The 21,647-nt window shown below is 39.3% G+C and overlaps 1 protein-coding gene across 1 annotated transcript in view; it reads right to left on the bottom strand.

The window, feature by feature from the left end:
• Window positions 1-21,647, bottom strand: part of cubn (cubilin (intrinsic factor-cobalamin receptor)) — a 134,887-nt gene that overhangs the window by 17,875 nt on the left and 95,365 nt on the right. Inside the window, 16 exon segments of the mRNA XM_037694395.1 lie at window positions 389-570; window positions 701-845; window positions 2,305-2,513; window positions 4,880-5,042; window positions 5,223-5,422; window positions 8,176-8,393; window positions 11,083-11,212; window positions 11,296-11,481; window positions 11,671-11,820; window positions 12,955-13,111; window positions 13,876-14,063; window positions 14,369-14,594; window positions 16,350-16,471; window positions 16,602-16,751; window positions 19,620-19,823; window positions 20,124-20,295. Coding sequence (XP_037550323.1) covers window positions 389-570; window positions 701-845; window positions 2,305-2,513; window positions 4,880-5,042; window positions 5,223-5,422; window positions 8,176-8,393; window positions 11,083-11,212; window positions 11,296-11,481; window positions 11,671-11,820; window positions 12,955-13,111; window positions 13,876-14,063; window positions 14,369-14,594; window positions 16,350-16,471; window positions 16,602-16,751; window positions 19,620-19,823; window positions 20,124-20,295 — 2,802 coding nt within the window.

Below are 21,647 nucleotides of genomic sequence, written 5' to 3'. Positions count from 1 at the left end.
CAGGGAAGACTGCAGCAAGATGTAGACTTATTCTTTTTTTTCTTCAATGTAAACTTTGTAAAGTGGAAAACCTAAAGTTGTTGGATCAGATCCACATAGTGACATTTAGATCCCTGTCTAAAGAAATATCCCTTCAGTGTTCACACTATCTTCGTTAACCTGTATAATACTTTGATATAAACCAAATTCTATGGTGAACATGAAATGTACGATCCTCATTTTTGTAAATGTTTTTGGAGCTGGATGTGGGTTAATGTGCCCTACACTGGTGCCTTTGAACATTCTATACCTAGACTCAAAATTCAGAGGAACAAACAAGTGACATATATGTAGCATATAGAAGCAACATAAAGAATGGATGTGTTTGGGTACATGTTGACTATTTTACCTCCAAATAGTCAAAGTTACAGTCATTATGGGTCTCCAAATCGAAACTGTTGAAGAAGAAAGAGATGTAGCTGTTCTGCGGTGCCTTTAGGATGATGATGCAATCCATGTTGTGGGGGTAGATGTCAGGCCACCCTGGACTCTTCAGGTAGCCATATTCCTGTTCATATGTTCTGCTACAGCCTGAAAACCAACACAATGTCAAACCACACATGGTGCCTTTTGGGAATTATAAAAACAATTTTTTTATTTTATTTTTTTATTTTGACAGTTAGAGAAAATTATCTTTGTACTGGGTTCAGCATGAACTTACTGGCAATTTGAAAGGTGAAACTGAGACCGTTTCCTGTGAAGAAAGCCTCAGATTTGAAGTTGACGTGGATTGTCCTACTGTAACTGTAAAAGTCTGGAGGCTGAGCATCTGATGCACAGAACTTAAACGACTGTCCATAGTCTCCCTGCAAACACAACAACCTTGTTAGATGACAACAACGCACGGATGTAACAAACAGATTGTTTCTGCTTGTATGTGAAATATACTGTATATTCTATACCCAGAACACAAATAGATTTTATATTTATTTCATGCAGTGAGCCACATTTGATTTGTAAACAAAATAAAATCATTCTTCTCTGCTGAACTGATAAGAGTATAAAAACAAGCTGCACACACACAACCCGTGGCAGATTCTCCTGGCTGGCCTTAACGTGTGTACTTCTTGAATATCTGTGTAGCCTGTCCTGAAAATCTGACCTTGCAAATAAATACCAGCAAAAAAACTCTTCTCCTGACATCAAGTGTGACTCCTTTAACGTAAGTAAGATAAATCGAGAATATTTTTCTTCAATAAGTTTCTTTATTTTATGCTTTTTTTGCTGCTGTTCCTTCATACATCTGTGCTCCATGGTAGATGAACAATGACGTCTAGTACTAATGTTAACTCACTGTATACTCCATGTTCTGCTTTCTGCCACCATAAACTAAAACCGTCTGCAGCCCTGATTAAATATAGGCACATACTGCATGTGTTTACTAATCTATTATTGGCCTTTTCCTAATCAGACTGTAGGCAAACACTGATGACTTACAAACACTTCATAAAAAATACATTTTTGATTAAAGAAAGGTTTACATCAAAAAACAAGTGTGTTGGGCCTCGCTGTAGTATCACCCAGAAACCTAGAATGCATTCACCCTCATCTTAAGACTTCTGCTGTTAAACACATAAAAACATTTTAAACGATTTATAATAATTGTGCGTGCCATTCCCTAAAAGCTCTTGGTCATCCCATTTGGTGCAGCAATAAAAAAATCAAAGTGCTGTGAGTTATATACATCCATGTCCTGGAATTAACTTTACCCCCTCTTCTCAAACTTTGTGTGAATGTTAAACAGAAACAACTCATCGCAATATTCAGTTACATCTACCAGTAGTGTGCTTCTTTAGGAGTTTGGAGAATTTGATATTGTCTTTGGTGTTAATATGAAACCAACAAAGACATTTAAATGCTGTTGCTGAAAAACAATGTTTTGTAGGAATTAAACCACCACAATTATTTAACCCAGAAGCCAGACAGGATTGTGTGAATGTTAAAATGACCCAAAAAAGCATAAAGTTGTAGTTTAGTAATGAAATGCTCAGCAGTTTTATCATTTTGTAAATATTTGTTGTATTGTAACAATTAAGGTCCGAAATTGTCACTATGTAGTGTTGTGATACATGCTGGAACTTTTTTTTTTTTTTTAATAAAACAAATAAATCAAGCTTGATTTGAATGAAAAACAAAAAAATGGATGAGTAGTTTTGTTATTTAAAGAGGTAAATTACTTAATCAATTAAATGATTTACTGCAATTAACCAAGTTATTTATTTATTTTTTCAAATCCAGAACTTTTTGGTCCTTATCTAAACTCACCAAAGGCCAGTCCTTCATCTCCAGAAAGTTTGTAGAGCAGCTTTGGCTTGGTTGGAGGACAAATGTCGGGACTGACACTTTAATAGTTTCTTGGGGCGGTGCATCGAGGATCCAGCGACATGACGTGTAAGGAGGGTAAGCGCCAGGGAAGGAGGGTGAGTTCAGGGTCTGTACAGAACTTGTGGCATTTAGAGTCCCACCGCAAACCACTGAGGAATGGCAAAATAAAATAAAATCATGGGTATATTTTAAAAATACACAAAAATAACATTATAGCTATTGCACAGTCTTAAAAAGAACTATGGATATGTTATTTTTAAATTAACAGATTACATGTAGAAGTTTGATAAGGAGGATAAATCTGGGTATTGTGAAATGAGTCACTGCATACGTGTGTATTGCACTTATAAATGACAATGTGGTGCGGAAGATGACTTTTTAATGATGTGTTGTCATCATTGCATATTTCCATAATAATTCATATACAGACACATACAAAATTAGATCTCTGCATTTAACCCATCACACATGAGATACACTCAGGTGGGGCGGTGGGCAGCTATGTAAGCGCCCAGGAAAAAGTTAGGGATTGGGTGTCTTGCACAGAGGCACCACAACATGTGGGCATGGCGATGGTTTGAACGGCGACTTTCTGGTCCCAAGTCAGCTGCCCTACCGATACACCATCTTGGCCCCATCTTGGCCCTCTGCAAGCCAATTCACTTCACCACTTGCTCTTGCCGAGATCAGATGCTTTTCCCCTCCCTCTCCGCTTTGCTTTGCTGCTCTGTCTGTCTGTGAAACTGCTTCTGAGAATCTCTTGCATATCTTCCGAACCATAATTATGGACTTGTTTTAATCAGTTGGTCCCTCAACACGATAACATTTCTTCGAAGAGAAGACAGGCTTTAGGTGAGCCAATTTGCCCTGTTGGCACGCACGCAGCTGGATATCTCATTGACTTGGAAGACTTGATAATGCGTCTATCTCTGCTGCCATTTGTGGATTTTAAGGATGCATTTATAATTGGATTTATGATAACTGGTTCTTGCTTTTTGGATTCAGCTGGTTGCTGGTTTTATCAACAATCAAGGAAGTCGTCGGCAGCAAAGTGGGACCCGATCAGGCTGCTTGCCTTTATGATGGCTTGGTTCATGTTTCGAGTACCCAGACTCAAATGCTTTGGGCAGAATGGATCAGCTCTCGGGGATTTTACTCAGTCACATTCCGTCAGTGTGGCCATGCATTTTGGACATTTCGTAACCGTTTGGACCAACACAGATTCAAGGTAGATGTTATTAAGTTCTGCCTGTTCCCAAAACAACTGTGTGTTTATCTGAATTTGGTTCCCTTGGTTGACCTTGAAGGCCATATTATCTGAATTTGCCTGGAGAACATGTGATCTGACGCTCACCACCCCCTCCCTGAGGAATTTCCAACTGATGAAACCAGCTGAATGAACATTGTGTCATCATTTCAGGACTCTTGGATTCTCATAGGAGTTATTGGGCTGATTATTCCATCCTTATCAGAACTCTTACAGTGCACTCGAGAGCATCTATGGGCATTGCTTACCGCTCTCGTCGTCCCCCTCTGCAAAATGTCTGTCACTATGTGCTTGTTTGTGCGAGGTGTTTTTTTTTTAATACTAGAATTTTTCTTCTCAGGCAAGAAGAATAAGTCTGATAGGAAATTTCTCGCCTCCAAATCCTACATGTGTCCAGTTTCATTACTTTTTGTCTGTCTAAACAGATCTCACTTGTAAATGAGTCTTCTAGGCTCAATGTGACTTATCTGTCTAAATAAAGGTTGAATGAAAAATTCAAAGCCAACTGCACAAGTCAGCATCAAGTGTGGTGTATAAGTGCAGTCCATGTGTTTAAGATAGGTTCATGGGTCGATACTTGAGCGCAGTAAAGGGTATTGACACCATCACCAGTGGAAGCACTTGATATTGGATGACAGAATTGCAGCTCAAGATGGTACAATCAGACGCAGAAACCTGTGCACCGTCTGGATTGACTTATGGAGCGACATTAAACGTGGACTCTGTGCAGAGCATAAAGAAGCCTTGAGACTTCCAAGACATCTTGGAGCAAAACAAACTGCCCAGTGTCAGAAAGCTCAGAGTCAGTCACAAGTCATGGATCCTTCAGCAGGATAATGACACAAAATATACAGCTAAAACTATCAAGAATGACTGACAAAACAAAACGAAAGAGTGGACTGTTCTTAAATGGCCCTCCATGAAGCCCATATCCTCGTTCTATGGAACAGCTATAGAAAAATGAACAAAATGCCATGTGGAGATACCATTCTTAAAGGCTGAGATACTTTGAATAGTTTGATCATGGAGAGTGGGCCAACAACCTGTTAGTAAATACAAATCTCTCATTGTGAAGCACAATCATTGCTTGTTGGAAGGGACTGTCTTAACAATCAGGCCACGGGGGTTATTTTGACCCAAGGGCAGCAGGTGGGTTAATAAGCTAACTAGAGATTGACCCATTTTCCAATAAACATCATGTTCTTTTTGCAATAAAATAGATCTGAGGGGAAAAAAAGAGTCTATTACATGGTATAGATCTGTAGGTAGCATTGAAGCCTGCCTTCTCTACGGAGCTGTCAGTGAAAAAGTGAATCGTCAGGAAGTTTCCACTGGACAAAAAGTAAGCAGGGATGGAGAGTCCACAAAAAGTCCCAACCAGAGGGAAGTTAATGTTGTCACCATCATAAACCTGGTAGAGATACACAAAATTTAATGAACATTGATATAACTTGCTATTATAATTTAAAATTGACAATAAGAACTGTAGTTAATGTACTTCAAACTAATCAAGACAAACAGTGACAGCATAAATGTTCAATTTAAGTATGTTCAATTAATGTGTTATTAATGTTGCGGTCAAGATCTTTACTTTGACATAATCATAGCGGCAATCAGCAGAGTTCTCAATGTCAAAGGAGCTGAAGGTCAGATTGATAGCCCTGTTGACTGGCATCTCAATGGTCCATAGACAGTCCATCCTGGGCTCATAACGTCCGTCCAGGTTTGGATCTGGTGAACCAAACATGCCCATAGGCATGGAGAGGTAACCACCACATCCTTGAGCTGGACCTGGAGAAGAATTCAGAAGAAAATCAACAGACAAGTTCAATTTCCAAGTCTGTTATTGTCATTGTTAAGAAAATAATAATCAATCAAAGAACATAAATGCAGGTTTAAAAAGTAACAAAAAATGTTGGTAAATAAAATTGTGCCTACAAGGAGGAACATTTGACAGCTAGGTGGTTAGTAGCTTTTTCACCTCGCTAAATAGATTTAAAGTCAATATAAACACACATGTTAATAAGAATGCATGAAGTCTTATGGTTTCTTATAGTTCCAGCTCAGATCGATCTGAACTCAATAGAGCAGAGGATGGTGTTTGGACTGTAGCTGTAACTGTAGTTAGTAGTTAGTAGTAGATGGTTAGGCATAGTTAATATTAGGTGGTAAGTAGTTAGTATTAGGTGGTTAGTAGTTAGTATTAGGTGGTTAGTAGTTAGTAACATGCTAGTTGTATCAGAATCAGAATAAGCTTTATTATCATTGTACTGAAATACAGTAGAAATGCCGAAGTACAGTATCTGCTTAGCATTTAATAGTATTTAATAGCAGGTGGTTAGTAGTTAGTAACATGTAGTTAGTAGCTAGTTTAATCAGAATCAGAATAAGCTTAAATATAATTGTACCAAACTACAGTAGAAATACAGAAGCACAGTATCTGGTTAGTATTTAGTAGTAGTTAGTAGCAGGTGGTTAGTAGTTAGTAGTCTGTTGTTAGTGGTTAGTAATGTGTGGTTAGTAGCTAATAGCAAAGGGTTAGTAGTAGTTAGTAGTAGGTGGTTAACAGTCAGTAGTAGGTGGTTAGTATTTAGTAGTAGTTAGTAATAGTTGGTCAGTAGTTAGTAGTATGTGCTTAGTAGTTAGTAGTAGGCAGTTAGTAAGTAGTAGTAAGTAGTAGTAGATGGTTAGTAGTTTGTAGTAGTTGGTTAGTAGTTAGTGGCATGTAGTTAGTAGCTAGTAGTAGGTGGTTATGAGTAGTTAATAGTAGGTGGTAAGTAGTTAGTAGTAGGCGGTTAGTAGTTAGTAACATGTTGTTAGTAGCTAGTTGTATCAGAATAAGATTTATAATCATTGTTCTGAAATACACAAGTACAATTTGTGGTTAGTAGTTAGTAGCATGTAGTTAGTAGTTAGTAGGAGGTGGTTAGTAGTTAGTAATGTGTAGTTAGTAGCTCATAGTAAGTGGTCAGTAGTAGGTGGTGAGTATTTAGTAGTTGTTAGTAGAAGTTGGTTAGTAGTAGGTGCTTAGTAGTTAGAAGTAGGTGATTATTAGGTAGTAGAAGGTAGTAGTAGATGGTTAGTAGTAAGTAGTAGTTGGTTAGTAGTTAGTGACATGTAGTTAGCAGTTAGTATCAGGTGGTTAGTATATAGTAGTTATTAGTACGTGGTTATGGTGGTTAGGAAGTAGTAATAGGTACTAGTAGGTGGTTAGTAGGTAGTAGTAAGTGGTTAGTAGTAATAATTAGTAGTAGTAGGTGGTTAGAATTTAGTAGTAGATGGTTAATAGTATGTGGTTAATAGGTAGTAGTAATTAGTTGTATGTGGTTAGCAGGTAGTAGTAGTTAATAGTAGTTAGTAGGTGGTTAGTAGTTTGTTTGCAGGAAGTGATATTGTCCTATAATGGTCTGTAATGGTTCTTTATCTCCTTTGCCTTGTATTCGTACTGGTGATGTAATGTTCCACGTGATGTTTGTGTTTGGATTTTGCAGATTTGATGTTCCTTCCATGTTCCAATCTGGATGCATTGTGTGCTGTAACACAACTACATCTGTATGCAGCATCTCAGACCTTTAACAATAACTCTCATATCACGTATGGCTTGCGATCGGGGCTCACTCAAACTGCGTTTATGCTGGTGACATTATCCAAACAGTAAAATGTGAACTTCACAATTTTGGTTGTGTATTTATCCAAAGCAACTCTAGGATCATTCAGTGTTCCCTGCCCATCAGATATACTACAGTCTGTGTTATCAAAGCAATTGTTCAGCTAAAGAAAAGCAGGTTTTCAAAGACCTGGTGCAACGGGCAGCTCAGTGTTAATTCTTTGTTAGTCCAAAAAGAACAGGTGGTCAGCCAACCCTGGATAGTAACCATTAAGACACTCTGTAGGTCTTAGTAACATCAATATACACTTGGTCCAGTGTTTTGGTACTTGGGTACAGGTCATATTGGGGTAGAATTTGTGCAGCACAGTCTAAACATTTTGCTCTGAATTCAATGTTTATGATGCAAACTAGTTTTATTTTTATTTTATTCATGTTGTTTGTGATTTTACTGTAAGTCAAAACATTTTATTTTAGGCTATACGCTTTGTTTTTATTAAGAATCACTAATTTTTCTCATGGCAGCATGACGGTGCAATGTTAAAATGCAATATGTTGTCTCACAGCTCAAACATCTGGAATCAAATCTTTGTTGGAGCTTTCTTTGTGAAATTAGCATTCTCCTTCCCACATATGCATTTTCTTATTTTTCTGCTAATTTGAGGTTCTAATTTGACTTCAGGTGAATGGTTGTTAATCTAATTTGTCTCTGTATTGGTCCTGATGACCTGTCCAGAGTGTGTCCAGTCTGTCCCCTTTCATCTGTTGACTGCTGGACATGGACACCAGCCCACTGTCGCTCTGAAGAGGAATAGGTGAATACACAAAATAGATGAATGAATGGTTCTCGTCCAATAATTTTCATTTTAGCTTGGACCATTCGTTCTATTTCTGTACAGTACAAATATATTTTTCTTTAATTTCATCTTAGACTTACCAAGTGTTTCACTGTAAGTAGCTCTCCAGCCTACACCATTAACTGTGGAATCTGTCTTGAAGACAATGAACAACTGGTTTGTGGTGGAACGCAAATTAGGTGGGAGGACTGAACCACAGAATGTCCCCAGCAAAGGTGCTAAGGTGTCCTGTCCATCATGGACAGCCACATAGTCATAACGACATGAAGATGATGCCTCAAGATGGAAAGTGTTGAATCTGTGGAGAAAGTAGATGAGAACATGAAGGATGGGACAAATGTATTGTTTTGCAAGTCAAAACTACGTCTCAAGTCTTCTTGCTTAGGTTCAAGTAAAGACATACAGACTCTGAGTCAAGTCCAAGACAAAGATACGCAAATCTACAGTCAAGTCATATTTATCTAAACAATTCACTGTTTACTTCAGACTCCTTGAGTTAACTTCCAGAGCCTTCTAACCTGACACTTTTTTTTTTATTATTCCATAAGCCCTCTTAGAGTCTTTATTAATTGACCATCCATCTGATCAATTTTTTAAGCCTCACATTTTTTCCTACTCATAAATCATCCCTCTTTCAATACCCTTGACAGTCCAAGCAACATGTGACACGTGGATTAGAGACAACTACAGGCTGTTAGACAAACTGTACTTTCTACATACAACACTAACTTTCAAACTGTTCACAAACAAATTAGAGCTTAATGCAGAACATCTTGAATCTAAATGTTATAGGGATAGCTACCATAGTTTTTAGACTAAATATTTTCTGACCAATTTACTACAAAGTTAGACACAAGACTGACTTCATGATTTAATCACCCTGAGGGGCCACAACTGGCAAGAGCATCAGGTGAAAAACTAAAGCTCAAAAGGAATCTTTTAAGGACCTCTTCTGACCCTTAAGTCACATTTTACTTTTGTGCAGTCTGATATAATAATAATAATAATTTTATTTAAAAAGCGCCTTTCAGGACACCCAAGGACACTTTACAGTAAGAAACATATCAGAGAGATTGTGTAAAAACAAGCACAGTGCAAAGATCAACAGGAATAAATTGAAATATAAAATACATAAAGAATATACAAAGTAAAATACATACATTAAAGTTAAGGATAAGCGAGTCTAAAGAGATGTGTTTTCAGAGCAGTCTTGAATAGAGAAAGAGAAGTGGTGTTTCATAAGTCAGGGGGTAGAGAGTTCCAGAGATGAGGGGCAGAGCAGGTGTAGGCCCTGCTCCCCATGGTGGAGAGGTGGGCAGAGGGTACATGGAGGTGTAGTGAAGAGGAGGATCTGAGAGCGAGAGGGGATGGAGATGTGTAGGAGGTCAGATAGATAAGGAGGGGCAAGGTTGTGGATAGCTTTGAAAGTGAGAAGAATTTTGAAGACGATGTGTAATTTAACCGGGAGCCAGTGGAGTTGCTGCAGGACTGGAGTGATGTGATTATAGGAGGAGGTTTGAGTTATGATACAGGCAGCTGAGTTCTGGACCAATTGCAGCTTCTGGAGAGATTTGTTGGGGAGGCCATAAAGAAGGGAGCTGCAGGAGTCGATCTGAGAAGTCACAACACTGTGCACAAGGACGGCTGTGGAGCGGGGTGGGAGAGAAGGGTGGAGACCGTTAATATTTCGGAGATGGAAATAGGCAGACCGAGTGACGTTGTTGATGTGTGAAGTGCAGGAGAGAGTGGTGTCGAGGATGACACCAAGACTCTTGACCTGAGGCAAGGGGGATAGCAGAGAGTTGTTAAGGGGGATGAGAAGATTTTCTGATTTTGAGATAGTTTTTGATACCAACAAGAAGGATTTCTGTTTTGTCACTGTTTAGTTGTAGAAAATTGTTAGAAAACCAGTGATTTAACTCATTGAGACAGTCGGTGAGGATGGAGGGTGGAGTTTGGTTTTGTTGACAAGTAGAGCTGTGTGTCATCAGCATAACAGGGAAAATGGACACCAAATTTGCGGATGATGTGACCTAGAGGAAGGAGGTAAATGATGAAGTGGAGGGGTCCGAGGACAGAGCTTTGGGGGACACCCGTGGAGATGGGGGAAGACTGGGAACAAAAGGATTTAAGCTGAATGAATTGAGTGCAGTCAGAGAGATAAGATTTGAACCAGTCTAACAGAGTACCTGAGATGCCAATGGAGGTTAGTCTGTTGAGGAGGATAGAATGACAGATTGTGTCGAAGGCAGAACTTAGATCAAGTAGAATGAGGATAGACAGAAGAGCAGAGTCAGCAGCAAGAAGTAGGTCATTAGTTATTTTTATTAGAGCTGTTTCGGTGCTATGGTGGGGGCGAAAACCAGATTGAATCTTTTCATAAATGTTATTGTTGGATAGGTGAGAGTGAAGTTGACTAGCAACGGCTTTTTCTAGAACTTTGGAAATAAAGGGCAGATTAGAGATTGGACGAAGATTACCGAAGTTGGTAAAGTCAAGACCTGGTTTCTTGATGATGGGGGTGATGGCAGCAGATTTGAAAGCTGTGGGAACAATGTCAGAGGTTAGGGAGGAGTGGATGATGTTAGTGACGATGGAGAGCAGAGACGGGAGACAGGATTTAACAAGAACTGTGGGAAATGGATCGAGCTGACAGGATGAGGACTTAGACTTGTTGATAATGTCAGCAATGTCATCAGCAGAGGGGAGGGAGAAGACAGAGAAGGGGAGGGGGGAGTTCAACATAGATGCTGGGGGCGGTATTAGGTCCAAGGTGTTTATGAATCGAAAGAATCTTTTCATTGAAATAAGACATCAGAGAGTTGCAAAATTCTGTGGAGACCATGTGAGAGGGTAATGAGTTAGGAGATGAGACTGAACAGTTAAGGAGAGAAAACAAAGTATTTGAATGTCCATGATATTATATATAATGTTCCCTCTCTAGTCCTACAAATCAATTACTTTATGTAATGCACTCAATGTCTTACTTGAGATCCATTACTCTGCCTGCTTGGACCATGATATGGTAGGTACAGTTCATGTTGTGGTGATAATTGATCATGGACAGTCCTGGGCTGCTCACAGTACCTGCGGAGCTGTTAAAAAATCCACCACACGCTGTAGACACACACAAACACACATCCATAAATATACAGTACTACATGTACACATCTATCTTCCAGTTCATTCACATTACTTACGAATGGTTCTGTATTCAGCCATGAAGCCACTGCTGCTGATCACAGAGTCTGAGTAGAAGTGGAGTAACATTGAACCAAATGTGGAAAAGGGACCTGGAATGGTGGTACCACATAAAGTGGCAAAAGCAGTACCACTAGTACTTGGATTATAGATCTTCAGACCATCATACATGCACGTGGAGTGTGCTAGACAAAAAAAAAAGATAAAAGATTACTTTAGGCACAACATCCAGTAATTACCAAACAGATTCTGGTCATAAACTATTGTTGTAGAATAAAACACGTCTGTGATATTAAGCAATATGGACAAAGGAACCAAACTAGTAATGTATTTTATTTATTTATTTAAATATTTTTGCTACTTTCCACACATACCTTCTAGCTGGAAAACCTGAAAGGTGAGGACGATCACTGTTTGCACTCCAGCATCTATAGTGTAGTTGCAGTTCGAGCGGTCGGGGTAGTCAGCTGGAAAATTTGGAGAGACCACACGACCGCTGGCTGCTGTAAAGTTTGCACCGCAGCCTTAAGAAGCAAAGAGGTGGAAAGTTATGAGTGATTTGTTATAACTTGAAGCCACAAACGGTGCATTAGTTAGGTTTTTGTTTGTATTAAATTCTGTGACTTTTTTGCATTGTAAATTCAAAAAAGCTAAATTCCCAACAGTGGCTAATTCTAATGCCGATCATTGTTCAGTTTGTTTTTACCTGTTGATGAAAACTGTAAATTTGAGGTCAGGCCACGTTGACACTGACACCTGAATAGTTTGTTTAAACACAATATGTGTAAAACGCATAAATGGCAGGTTTGTTCCAAAACGCTCCAGTTCACGTTAGATTTAGGTCATACTTTTGTTGTGTGCGTCTCGGTGAGTTCTACATGTGTACCACATTTCAGACCTCTGGGGCTGCAGTGGCTTGGTAGTCGGTGTTGTGGTCTTGTATTCCCGATGTTGCAGGATTGAGCTGAGGTTACGTCATTTTTTTCATGCAAGTTTGCTCGCTGTGGCAACCCCAAAAGCAGGTAGCAGCTGAAAAAACTTACTACATGTCAGACCTTTAAATGAAACCAGTGTGTAGTGTGGCCAAATCAATTTCAATTCAGTTCAGGTTTTTTTTACATAGAGCCAAGTCTCTCAGTGACTGTGTAGTCATTTAATGTACACGGTAAACTCAAAGGTTCTTAAAAAATGATCAGACAGAACAGGATTTTGAGGAAGTATTACTAAGCCCTTAATCTCTGAGCCACAAGTCAGAAATAGGTCAAGAGTGTGATGAAGAGAATGAGTAGAGGTTCGGATGTTTTGGGTAACACCAATTGACTCTATTACATTTTTAAAGGCTATGCTTAATCTATCACTTTCAACATCTTAAATTAGGTGGCGTTGTTGAGACAATTTACCACACATATTTTTATATAAATAAATAAAAAAAATCAATAAAATAAATGAAAATAATGAGAAGAAGCAGAAGAAATACTGTCTAATACTTGTACTGGTACTTGTGGTACCCAGGCCTAACATTAACAACCATCAGAATGTGAATGCCAGAATGCAGATGTTCAAAAGACAAAAACAAAACAAAATAAAAGCTTAAATTCTACTAAACAAATCAAACTTTGAATGCAGTTTAGTAGAAAAGTGCAAATGAAACTACTTACGGTTACTAAACGAAGCAGAGAAACCTTTCCCAGCAGTTTCAGAAGATTGAAATCGACTTGAGATGATGTTATACGGAGCAACGATGGGACCTGGAGCCACAGAACCACAGCCTGTCGCCAGCAGAGCCTCATCGCTTTGGGAGCTGCCCGACCACACCTGCAGAGTCACGGACATTTAAAATTAACAGCGTTACACTCAACGTTCACTGCACATACTGTATCCAACAGATGGGTTGAATCATTTATCAAGTCAAAACAAGACCTAGATAATTTATTATTTTAAAGCAGTCCATTTAGTATGGGATCTAGATGGCATACGTTCCCTCCTTTTCCTCTTGTGGGTCTTTAGGGTCTTTGTAAGCTTGATTCACCGAAGAGGTGTTTTCTCACAAATATAAAGTTGTGAAAATGACTAGATATCACGCCCAGTGATCCATTCTGGAAAGCTGAAAGCTCTGTACAAAGTTACTTTTTTTCTTTTGACATAAGTATCTTCCATCACCAGCTCCAAGGATAAGACTTCAGATATCTCAGGTATAATAATGTGCATGTTACTTCATTTACTTCAAAGAGCGCAAGAAAAAAAAAATCTAATGTGAATATGTCTAATAGAGCTGATCTGTCTAATAAATAATCAGTCTAATTCTCTCATCAGATAATATGGAGTATCAAAAACAAATGGCCTTATTTTTTTTATTTCTTAGCTTATGTCAATATCTTTTTGTTTGAATTTACTATATTGTAACTGTGGTCTTAGATTTGTATCTTATCTACTGATAATCATGCAGTGCCACAAACTCGTTTTTTTGGAATTTCTCTTCTCCAAACTAAAACTACATAAATAAATTAAAGGCAAGTTGCATTCCCTGTTTGAATTCATCAGAAGATAATCATTTATTTGAGCAATCTTAGCATTTGTACCTTGATGTACGAGTTCTGACAGGTCCCAGTAGAATCAGGAATCTCAAAATTAGTATTGAAGCTCATCTCCAGGTGGTTTCCTTCATGAGCAATGACCTGCCAGGTACACTCCACATTGGCTGGGAAGTTTTGGGGATAATTTGGTGACTTAATTGTTCCAGTATCAGCATGGATCACCCCTCCACAACCTAGTGAAATACAGTAATATACAACATATTATTGTGTAGGTAGTTAAGATAAAAATCATAAAACTATTTGTTCACAAAAAGCCCTGCCACAAAATCAAGATAGAAGAACATCAGTTATGCTATTCATAAAACATTGTGATTTAAATGGCCCCAAAAGTGATGTTTATCATGGAATATGAAATTATGATAACAGGTGGAGAAAGTGGATCATGTTATCAAAAAAGCAATGATTTAAAGCATAATTATCCTAAAGAGTTTAAGAACTACAGCAGGTCATTTTAAAGCCGTTTCTTATTTAATCTCACCTGAAGAATCAGCTGACCACGTGGCAACAAATCCACCTCTGGAAACACTGTGGTCAGCCAGAAAAACCACAGCAAGTTTATTGGACCCTGACTGAATAGTTCCAGGAGAGGTGGTACCACAGTACTGGCCAATAATAGGAGATCCAGGAGAGCCTCCATTAAAAATGGTAACAGAGTCCCAGCTACAGGTGGTATGTGGCTCCAGGTTGAAAAAGCTGAAAGTCAACTGAAGAGAAAGACATGTGAGTGGCAGACCCAGTCAGTTTGCACACAATAAATAACCTACAAAGTGTTGGGCCTTGTTAGCCTCAGTATTTGATCATTGGGGCATCATAATTCATTTCAGATCTTTTCTTCTTCAACTTGGTAAGAAAATAAAAATCTTTAACTTTTTTTTTAATCCTATTCATATACAGAGCTGGGGCCTGGTCCAGAAGACCCTGGGTTAAGAGCTGGGAACATCATTACCTTACCTTACATATTGTCTCTGTATAGAGCCTACAGAGTGACGACAAAGCCTTGCTCTTAACAAATTTCAGAGCCCCAGATCAAACTAATGGTTAAAAGTATACATTATCTAATCATTGTCAGTGAATATAACAATGTTTTAAACCTTTAGGGATTAAACTGATCCATTATTTTCCAACAGGGTCAATATATCCATGCAGGCTCACGTATACAGTCCACATACAGTATATTTACTTAAATATTTAATAAAAAGTGCTGAAGGATTGAGAAAGTATGTACCCACAGTAACTTAACTGGTAATAACATGTCCCATATATGCTGATCGTTTACCGGCATTTAAAATATTTGTATGTAGATTGTATCATGCTATGGTACCAGTACATCACACAAGTGGATGGAATACAATGGAATGAAGGACATAGAGGCCGAGATGGAGTAGAGGCAGAGCAGCCGGCTCGGCACCAGAAAGTCCCAGGTTCGATCCCCAGCCATTCCCACATGTTGCAGCAAGACACCTAATCCCTAGTTGCTCCCCGGGTGCTCACATAGCTGCCCACTGCTCCACCTAGGTGTATCTCAGGTGCAATGGGTTATATGCAGAGAACTAAGTGTGCCGTTGTATGGGAACATACAATGATGACAACACATAGCACTTACTTACTTACTAACGCCATATCAGTAAATTTCAGCTAAAAGTTACAGCAGTTTTGTTGAAACTTGCACAGTTGGGTGTTTCAACAGGACGATGATCCCATGCACACATCAGGACTGGTTTCTGATTAAATAAACCAGGTTGAATTTAAGCCTGTAGAATGGCCTTCCCAAAGACTTGACCTCAACTTAAAAATTGGTGGTTTATGTTTAAACACAATTTCTGTGGCAGGAAACCAACAAGTTTAAATGAACTCTGCCATTTTTTTCCAAGACGAGTGGTCAAATATCTGCCAGAATCCCACCAGAAGCGTGTTCGTGGATACAGAAAGCCTGAGGGTCAAGTACAACTTGCTAAGAGATATTTAACAAATATTAATGGGAAGTATAGGTATATTTGAGACTGTATGCATTTTCTGAGCTTGTGTGGTTTAGAAAAACTCCACAATAAATTCAAACTTGTCCATCCATTTTTTTTTTCTTTTTAAAAATCATTAAAGTGGTATGTTGTTTCATAATTGCACTCTGGGGAAAATCATTCAAATAAAGTATTAAAAGACTCAAATTAATCTGGCATTTATGAGCTTGGTGAGTGATTATGACCTTCTGACTGTAGCTGCATAAACATTTGACCTGCTTGGAAAAACTAGAGCACCCAGACAAGCTGTTCAGACTGCAGAACAAGCCTTTTGCTGTAAAGCAAGATTGCACTTCTGTACTGCTTTGTGTCCAATGTATCATGTTATTTTTCTTATTAGAGTTGAACTACTCAGGGACACACCTTTAAAACCTATGAATGCATTTGTGTTAATACCTATACGTTCTCTTTCTTTAAATGCATCTGTCTGTGTCACAGACTCACTGTGATAGTATGGCCAACTGGAGCTTCAAGCAGCCACGCACAGCGACTGGGACTGGGGTAGATGTCTGGATAATTAGGACTGGATAGCACTCCTCCTGCACCTGTTTGCCATCCTCCACACTCTGCGCAGAGAGAATAGTGCTGAATGTCATTGTTGGTCACAACATGGCTGCCCCGTTAGAATACAGCGAGTGCCATTTTCCTTAATCTAATCTAAGGCACATGGATGAAATTAGGTGGTTGCTGCCTTACCAGAGAATGAGTATAAGGCCTTGAAGCCCAAGTCAACCTGGGCTGAGTCAGTTTGGAAGTGGACCCAGAGCTTTGGTGTAAATACAACAATGGGAATTTGAGGGGCGGTTTGTCCACAGAACTTGGCCAACAGTTCCCCATCTGAGTCACCTGAATGATTGTGTAGACAGACAAGACACAGCTGTAACCAAATTTAAATAAAAACAAATCTAAATACTGAAAATCATTCCCAATAGCTTTCCTATGCTTGTCTTTCTTTACTTGTGCTGAGCAGTTTAGGTCCAGTGACAAGGGAATCATATTCAAATCAGAATATTATGAGATTTCCTGTGATAATCCTGGGGTTTGGTCCTAATCACAAGTTTACAGTATGCCTTATTCAATAAATCATGATGTTCCATTCATAAAGTTGTGTCACCGTTCAGAGTACAATGGAGAACAACTTGTGTTTTTGGCTGAGTAAATTTTGGACTGACAAGTTACGCATATTATTGATCAGTGACAAATAAAATGTAGCTGAATTTTATTTTTAAAATTTAAGTGGTTTACCATGTGTTTTACAATGTTTTCCTCATTAACACATAGCTATCAACGCTCATTCAATCATAGCAAGTTGAGACTGTTAGGAGTATTATAAAAACCCTGAACGCACACTCATTTTTCCACTTGCTGTTTCACTTCAATATAAACTTGGGTCCTCTACCAGAGTCAGAGAGATTTATCTGTCATACACACCACATGTGGTACATGAGGTGGAACAAAACTATGTACACAGGGTCCCAGTTACATCCAACAAAAACGCAAATTGTAAAGAAAAACATTAGTAAGATCTGAGTCATGAACTAAGAATATACTACATTCACTAAACTAAGAATACACAAGACTAAGAATACTCTAAGTACTAATGATACAAAAACAATGTGCCAAAACAACAGGAGCACAAACATGAGTCTGTGTGAGCAGATGAGGACCAATGAACACAGCAACATGAAAAAATCAGCAGCATGAGATCAGCATCATGGATAGTCAGCAGCACACATCAACAACCAAGTGACATTACAGTGATTTTTCACAGTGATTTTTTTCTGGTTAGAGATTCATGAGTCTAACAGCCTCAGGGTAGAAGCTGTTCCTCAGCCTGGTAGTTCTGCACTTGATGCTCCTCAGCCTTCTGCCTGAGGGGAGTGGGGCAAAAAGTGTGTGTGTGCTGGGTGTGTGGGGTCCTTCATGATGCAGGTGGTCCTCTTCCTGCACCTGGAGGTGTAGTGATGGTGGGGATGCTGACTCCAACATCTTCTGTGCAGCCTTCACCACTCTCTGCAGAGCTTTTCTTTCTGCAGCTGTGCAGCCTCCATGCCACATGTTGATGCTGGAGCACAGGATGCTCTCCACTGCACACCTGTAGAAGGAAGTGAGGACTGAGCTTCCCAGACCAGATCAGCTCACCTCAGCCGTCTGAGGAACTAGAGTCTCTGATGAGCTTTCTTGATCAGGCTGGTGGTGTTGCCACAGCTGAGGTTGTCATTCAGGTGCACACCCAAGTACTTGTAGCTGGAGACCACTTCCACCACAGATCCTCCTATGTTTTTTTGTTTGTTTTTTTTGGGGGTGGGGGGTTGTGTTTATTCCTTCTGAAGCCCACAACCATCGCCTTCATCTTCTTCACATTGATGTGAAGGTTGTTCTCCTTGCACCAGCTCTCCAGGTGTCCCACCAGCCTGTAGCTGGACTCATTATTGTTTTTGATGCATCCAACTACCGCTGTATCGTCTGCAAACGTTACAATATGACAACCTGGATGGGTCGGTATGCAGTCATACATTAGCAGAGTGAACAGGAGGGGGCTCAACACACAGCCCTGAGGGGAGCCCGTGCTGAGGGCTATGGGGGAGGAGGAGTAGTCATGGATCCTCACAGATTGTGGTCTGTTGGTTAAGAAATCTAGAACCCAGAGGTTTCTCCACAATATTATAGTAGTTCCTAGGACTGCACTCCTCTGGTCAGATGTCTCTGTGGTTGTTCCTGGGATCCACACTTACAGTTAGGGGGTCACATCAACCGAGTGCTCTGATGACCATTGGCACCACTGAGGCCTTGACTCTCCACTACTCCAGTATTTATTATTTCAGTATTTCTCAAGCTTCTCGTGCTCCTTCTTCATGATGTTATAGTCACTTGGGATTGCTACATCTATCACCACTGCCCTTTTCTCCAGTTTGTTGACCATCACAACGTCCGGCTAGTTAGCCATTGCCTGTTTGTCAGTCTGGATCTGGAAGTCCCTCAGTATTTTAGGCTTTCATTCTCCACCACCCTTGATGAAGTCTCTCACTTTGACTGTGGGACCTCCAGTCCATACTCAGCACTGTGAGGATTTGTGTTCCCTGGTGTCTCTTATTATTGGTGTTTGTATTCAAGTCTGCATCTCTATGTTCCCCTTGTCTGCGCATTGTTCTTGTATGGCATCAAGTTTCTGCCTCCCTCTGTTCCCTGATGACTATGTAAGTTTTACTGCCATGTCAGGCTGTTTCTTTGTTTAATACATTGATTAAAATCTTTTACCCCTCTGAGTTTTTTGCCTCTGCCTGCACATGGGTTCTAACAAACAACAGCAACACGACAGGCACAGATGTTTCTGTACACTATACAGCCACTTGGATATAGTAACCCATGAACACTTTAGCTAAACTTAATTTTGTGCTTCTCCAGGACTCATTGGTCATGCCATTTTAGGGAGCATTTTCATTTTCACAGTGCTAGTTTCTCAGACATCCCACTTAGACAACAAAATCTACTGATGTATGATTATGATTATAACAGTTATTTGTATGGGAACATCAAAAAGTCCCCATTTTAGGTAAATTACATAAATTCCCAAGACATGTTTAGATTACCATTTGTAATGCATATTACGGTCCAATAATATTTTCTAAAGACATTATTTTAGGCTATGATTCTTAATGTCCACCTGGTAATTGTGCTGCTTTCTAAAGATAGGCCATTCTTAGAGTGACTTACCTAAACGGAATTGCAGGAAGTCGGATTTACAAGTTTGATGGTTTTCCACATGCAGGTCCTGAACAAGCACCACAATCGAGGAATTGACATGACGTGGGTTTTCAATTAACCACTCACAATTAAGGTTGTTACTGTAATTGGACACTTGGTAGCCAGGAGAGGTGAAATTCCCACCAGCGGGATTGTTCAGAACTCCACCACATTCTAATGGAATAAAACAAGATAAAACAGAAAAAGGAAAATTATGCAAAAACAAAAGCATCATCTGAAACATCTGAGGACATTTTAATTTTAATATTTAAAACACTTTTCATTAAAATTTTAAATAATTAATTTCACATCAATACAAACTAATGAATCCACCAATAACTCAATAAATATTGTATTCATGAAAATATGTCATTAGTCAACAACTGGTTATAGATCTGAAATGTAATTTGTGCCCATCGGCGTTCTGTGTGATCACTGAGCTGCACTCTGATTACTTCTTTTTTAAACTCTCACCTGCAGACTCATCAGAAGAGTACGTCGCTGAAAAGCCACCGTTGGTTACAGAAGCATCAGTGTGGAACACAACAGCCATGGTATTACCGGAAGAATGCACTTGAGTTCCTGCAGGTACTGTACCACAGAACCGCTGCAGGCGCGGGGCATCTGCAGCCAACCCATTCAGAACCTGAAACAGCATTTTGCATGGCATATCATTTGTCTTGATATGTCAGTATGCATTTCTTCTCATTTTCAAAAATGTAATCAAAATTTTAATAATCTACGGTATGATGTCTTGCATTATGTCTGTCTTGGAGAAAGAAAACAAAAACTGCAGAAGAAGCTGGAGGTGGTGGAAAAACATGTTCAGATATTTATTAGGATGATAGAATAAGAAATGAGTCCATCAGAGGATCAACTTAGGTTATGAGACAAATTCTCAAAGATTAGGCTAAGAGGGCATGTGCAAAGAAGGAACAGCGGATAAAATATATTAATTATGGAGCTGAAAAGAAGAAGACGTTAGAGAAGGTTTGTGTATATGTGAAGACAGTAAGTGCGACGACTCCCCAGCTCAAGGGGTCACCTGGCCGGCAGGGTGCACTCAGAGTGACTGGTGAGGTGGGAGCGGCCGGTCCTGGACCAAAATAATTTTTTGGACGGTCCCGTCTGGCTCTCTGAGTCACTGAACACCGAATTTGGTTGGAAGGGGGACCAACTTTGGTCCGATTTGAAAAAAACGGGTCAGTTTGAGGATAAAAGACTGCAGAGAAGCCAGGAGAGCTGCCATCCATCAGCTTACCGGAACCGGAAGTGATAATCCGGTGCGCCTTATAGTCCAAAAAATATGGTACCTTGGATGTGGTTCGGTTGAGAAAACAGCAACAAATTAAAACAACAGTGTCATACAAACATGTAGAGGTTTAATATTTGCTAATATAGGGCGTTTTTGAACCAGTATGCCATTTTTAAGAAAAGATTGTGTCATAAACCTGAAAAACATTAAGGTATTGGTTATTGATAACTATCAGAGAGAACATCACTTCAGAGTTTAACCATGTATTCAGCTGCTTCTGATCTAAGAATGAACTTTTTTTAGGAATGCACGATATTGGATTTTTGGCCGATATGCTGATATGTTAAAACTTATTTGGCCGATACCAATACCGATATTTTCCCCCTAGACCTACTTACAGAGACTAAATATCTTTCTCTGCTGTGGAATTAAAATCCTACATTATTCTGCACGGTCTTTGTCAGTTTGGCTGCTACCAAATGCAGAAGCTAAAAAGGGGCTGAAAATGATGTAACACTTCAACTTGGATTATGTTAAATGTCACATTTATTCATGACATTTACTCTCTGACACAATGACAACACTCGAACTGTGCACGTTTGTAAATGTTCTCAAATCTAAATGACTTGTTCACAAGCGACAAGTGAAAAGTGCATAAATAGTAATGCATTACTAGATATACTTGACAGTTTCAATTAAAAATGAACTTAAATCAGAAGCCTTTTATACTGGTGAGTTTTTTT

The sequence above is a fragment of the Nematolebias whitei genome, chromosome 20 (assembly GCF_014905685.2).
Source record: "Nematolebias whitei isolate Nwh7 chromosome 20, NemWhi1, whole genome shotgun sequence".
NCBI classification, from domain to species: Eukaryota; Metazoa; Chordata; class Actinopteri; order Cyprinodontiformes; family Rivulidae; genus Nematolebias; species Nematolebias whitei.
The sequence above is the reverse complement of the archived record's forward strand: the minus strand, read 5'-3'. Positions and strand labels throughout refer to the sequence as shown.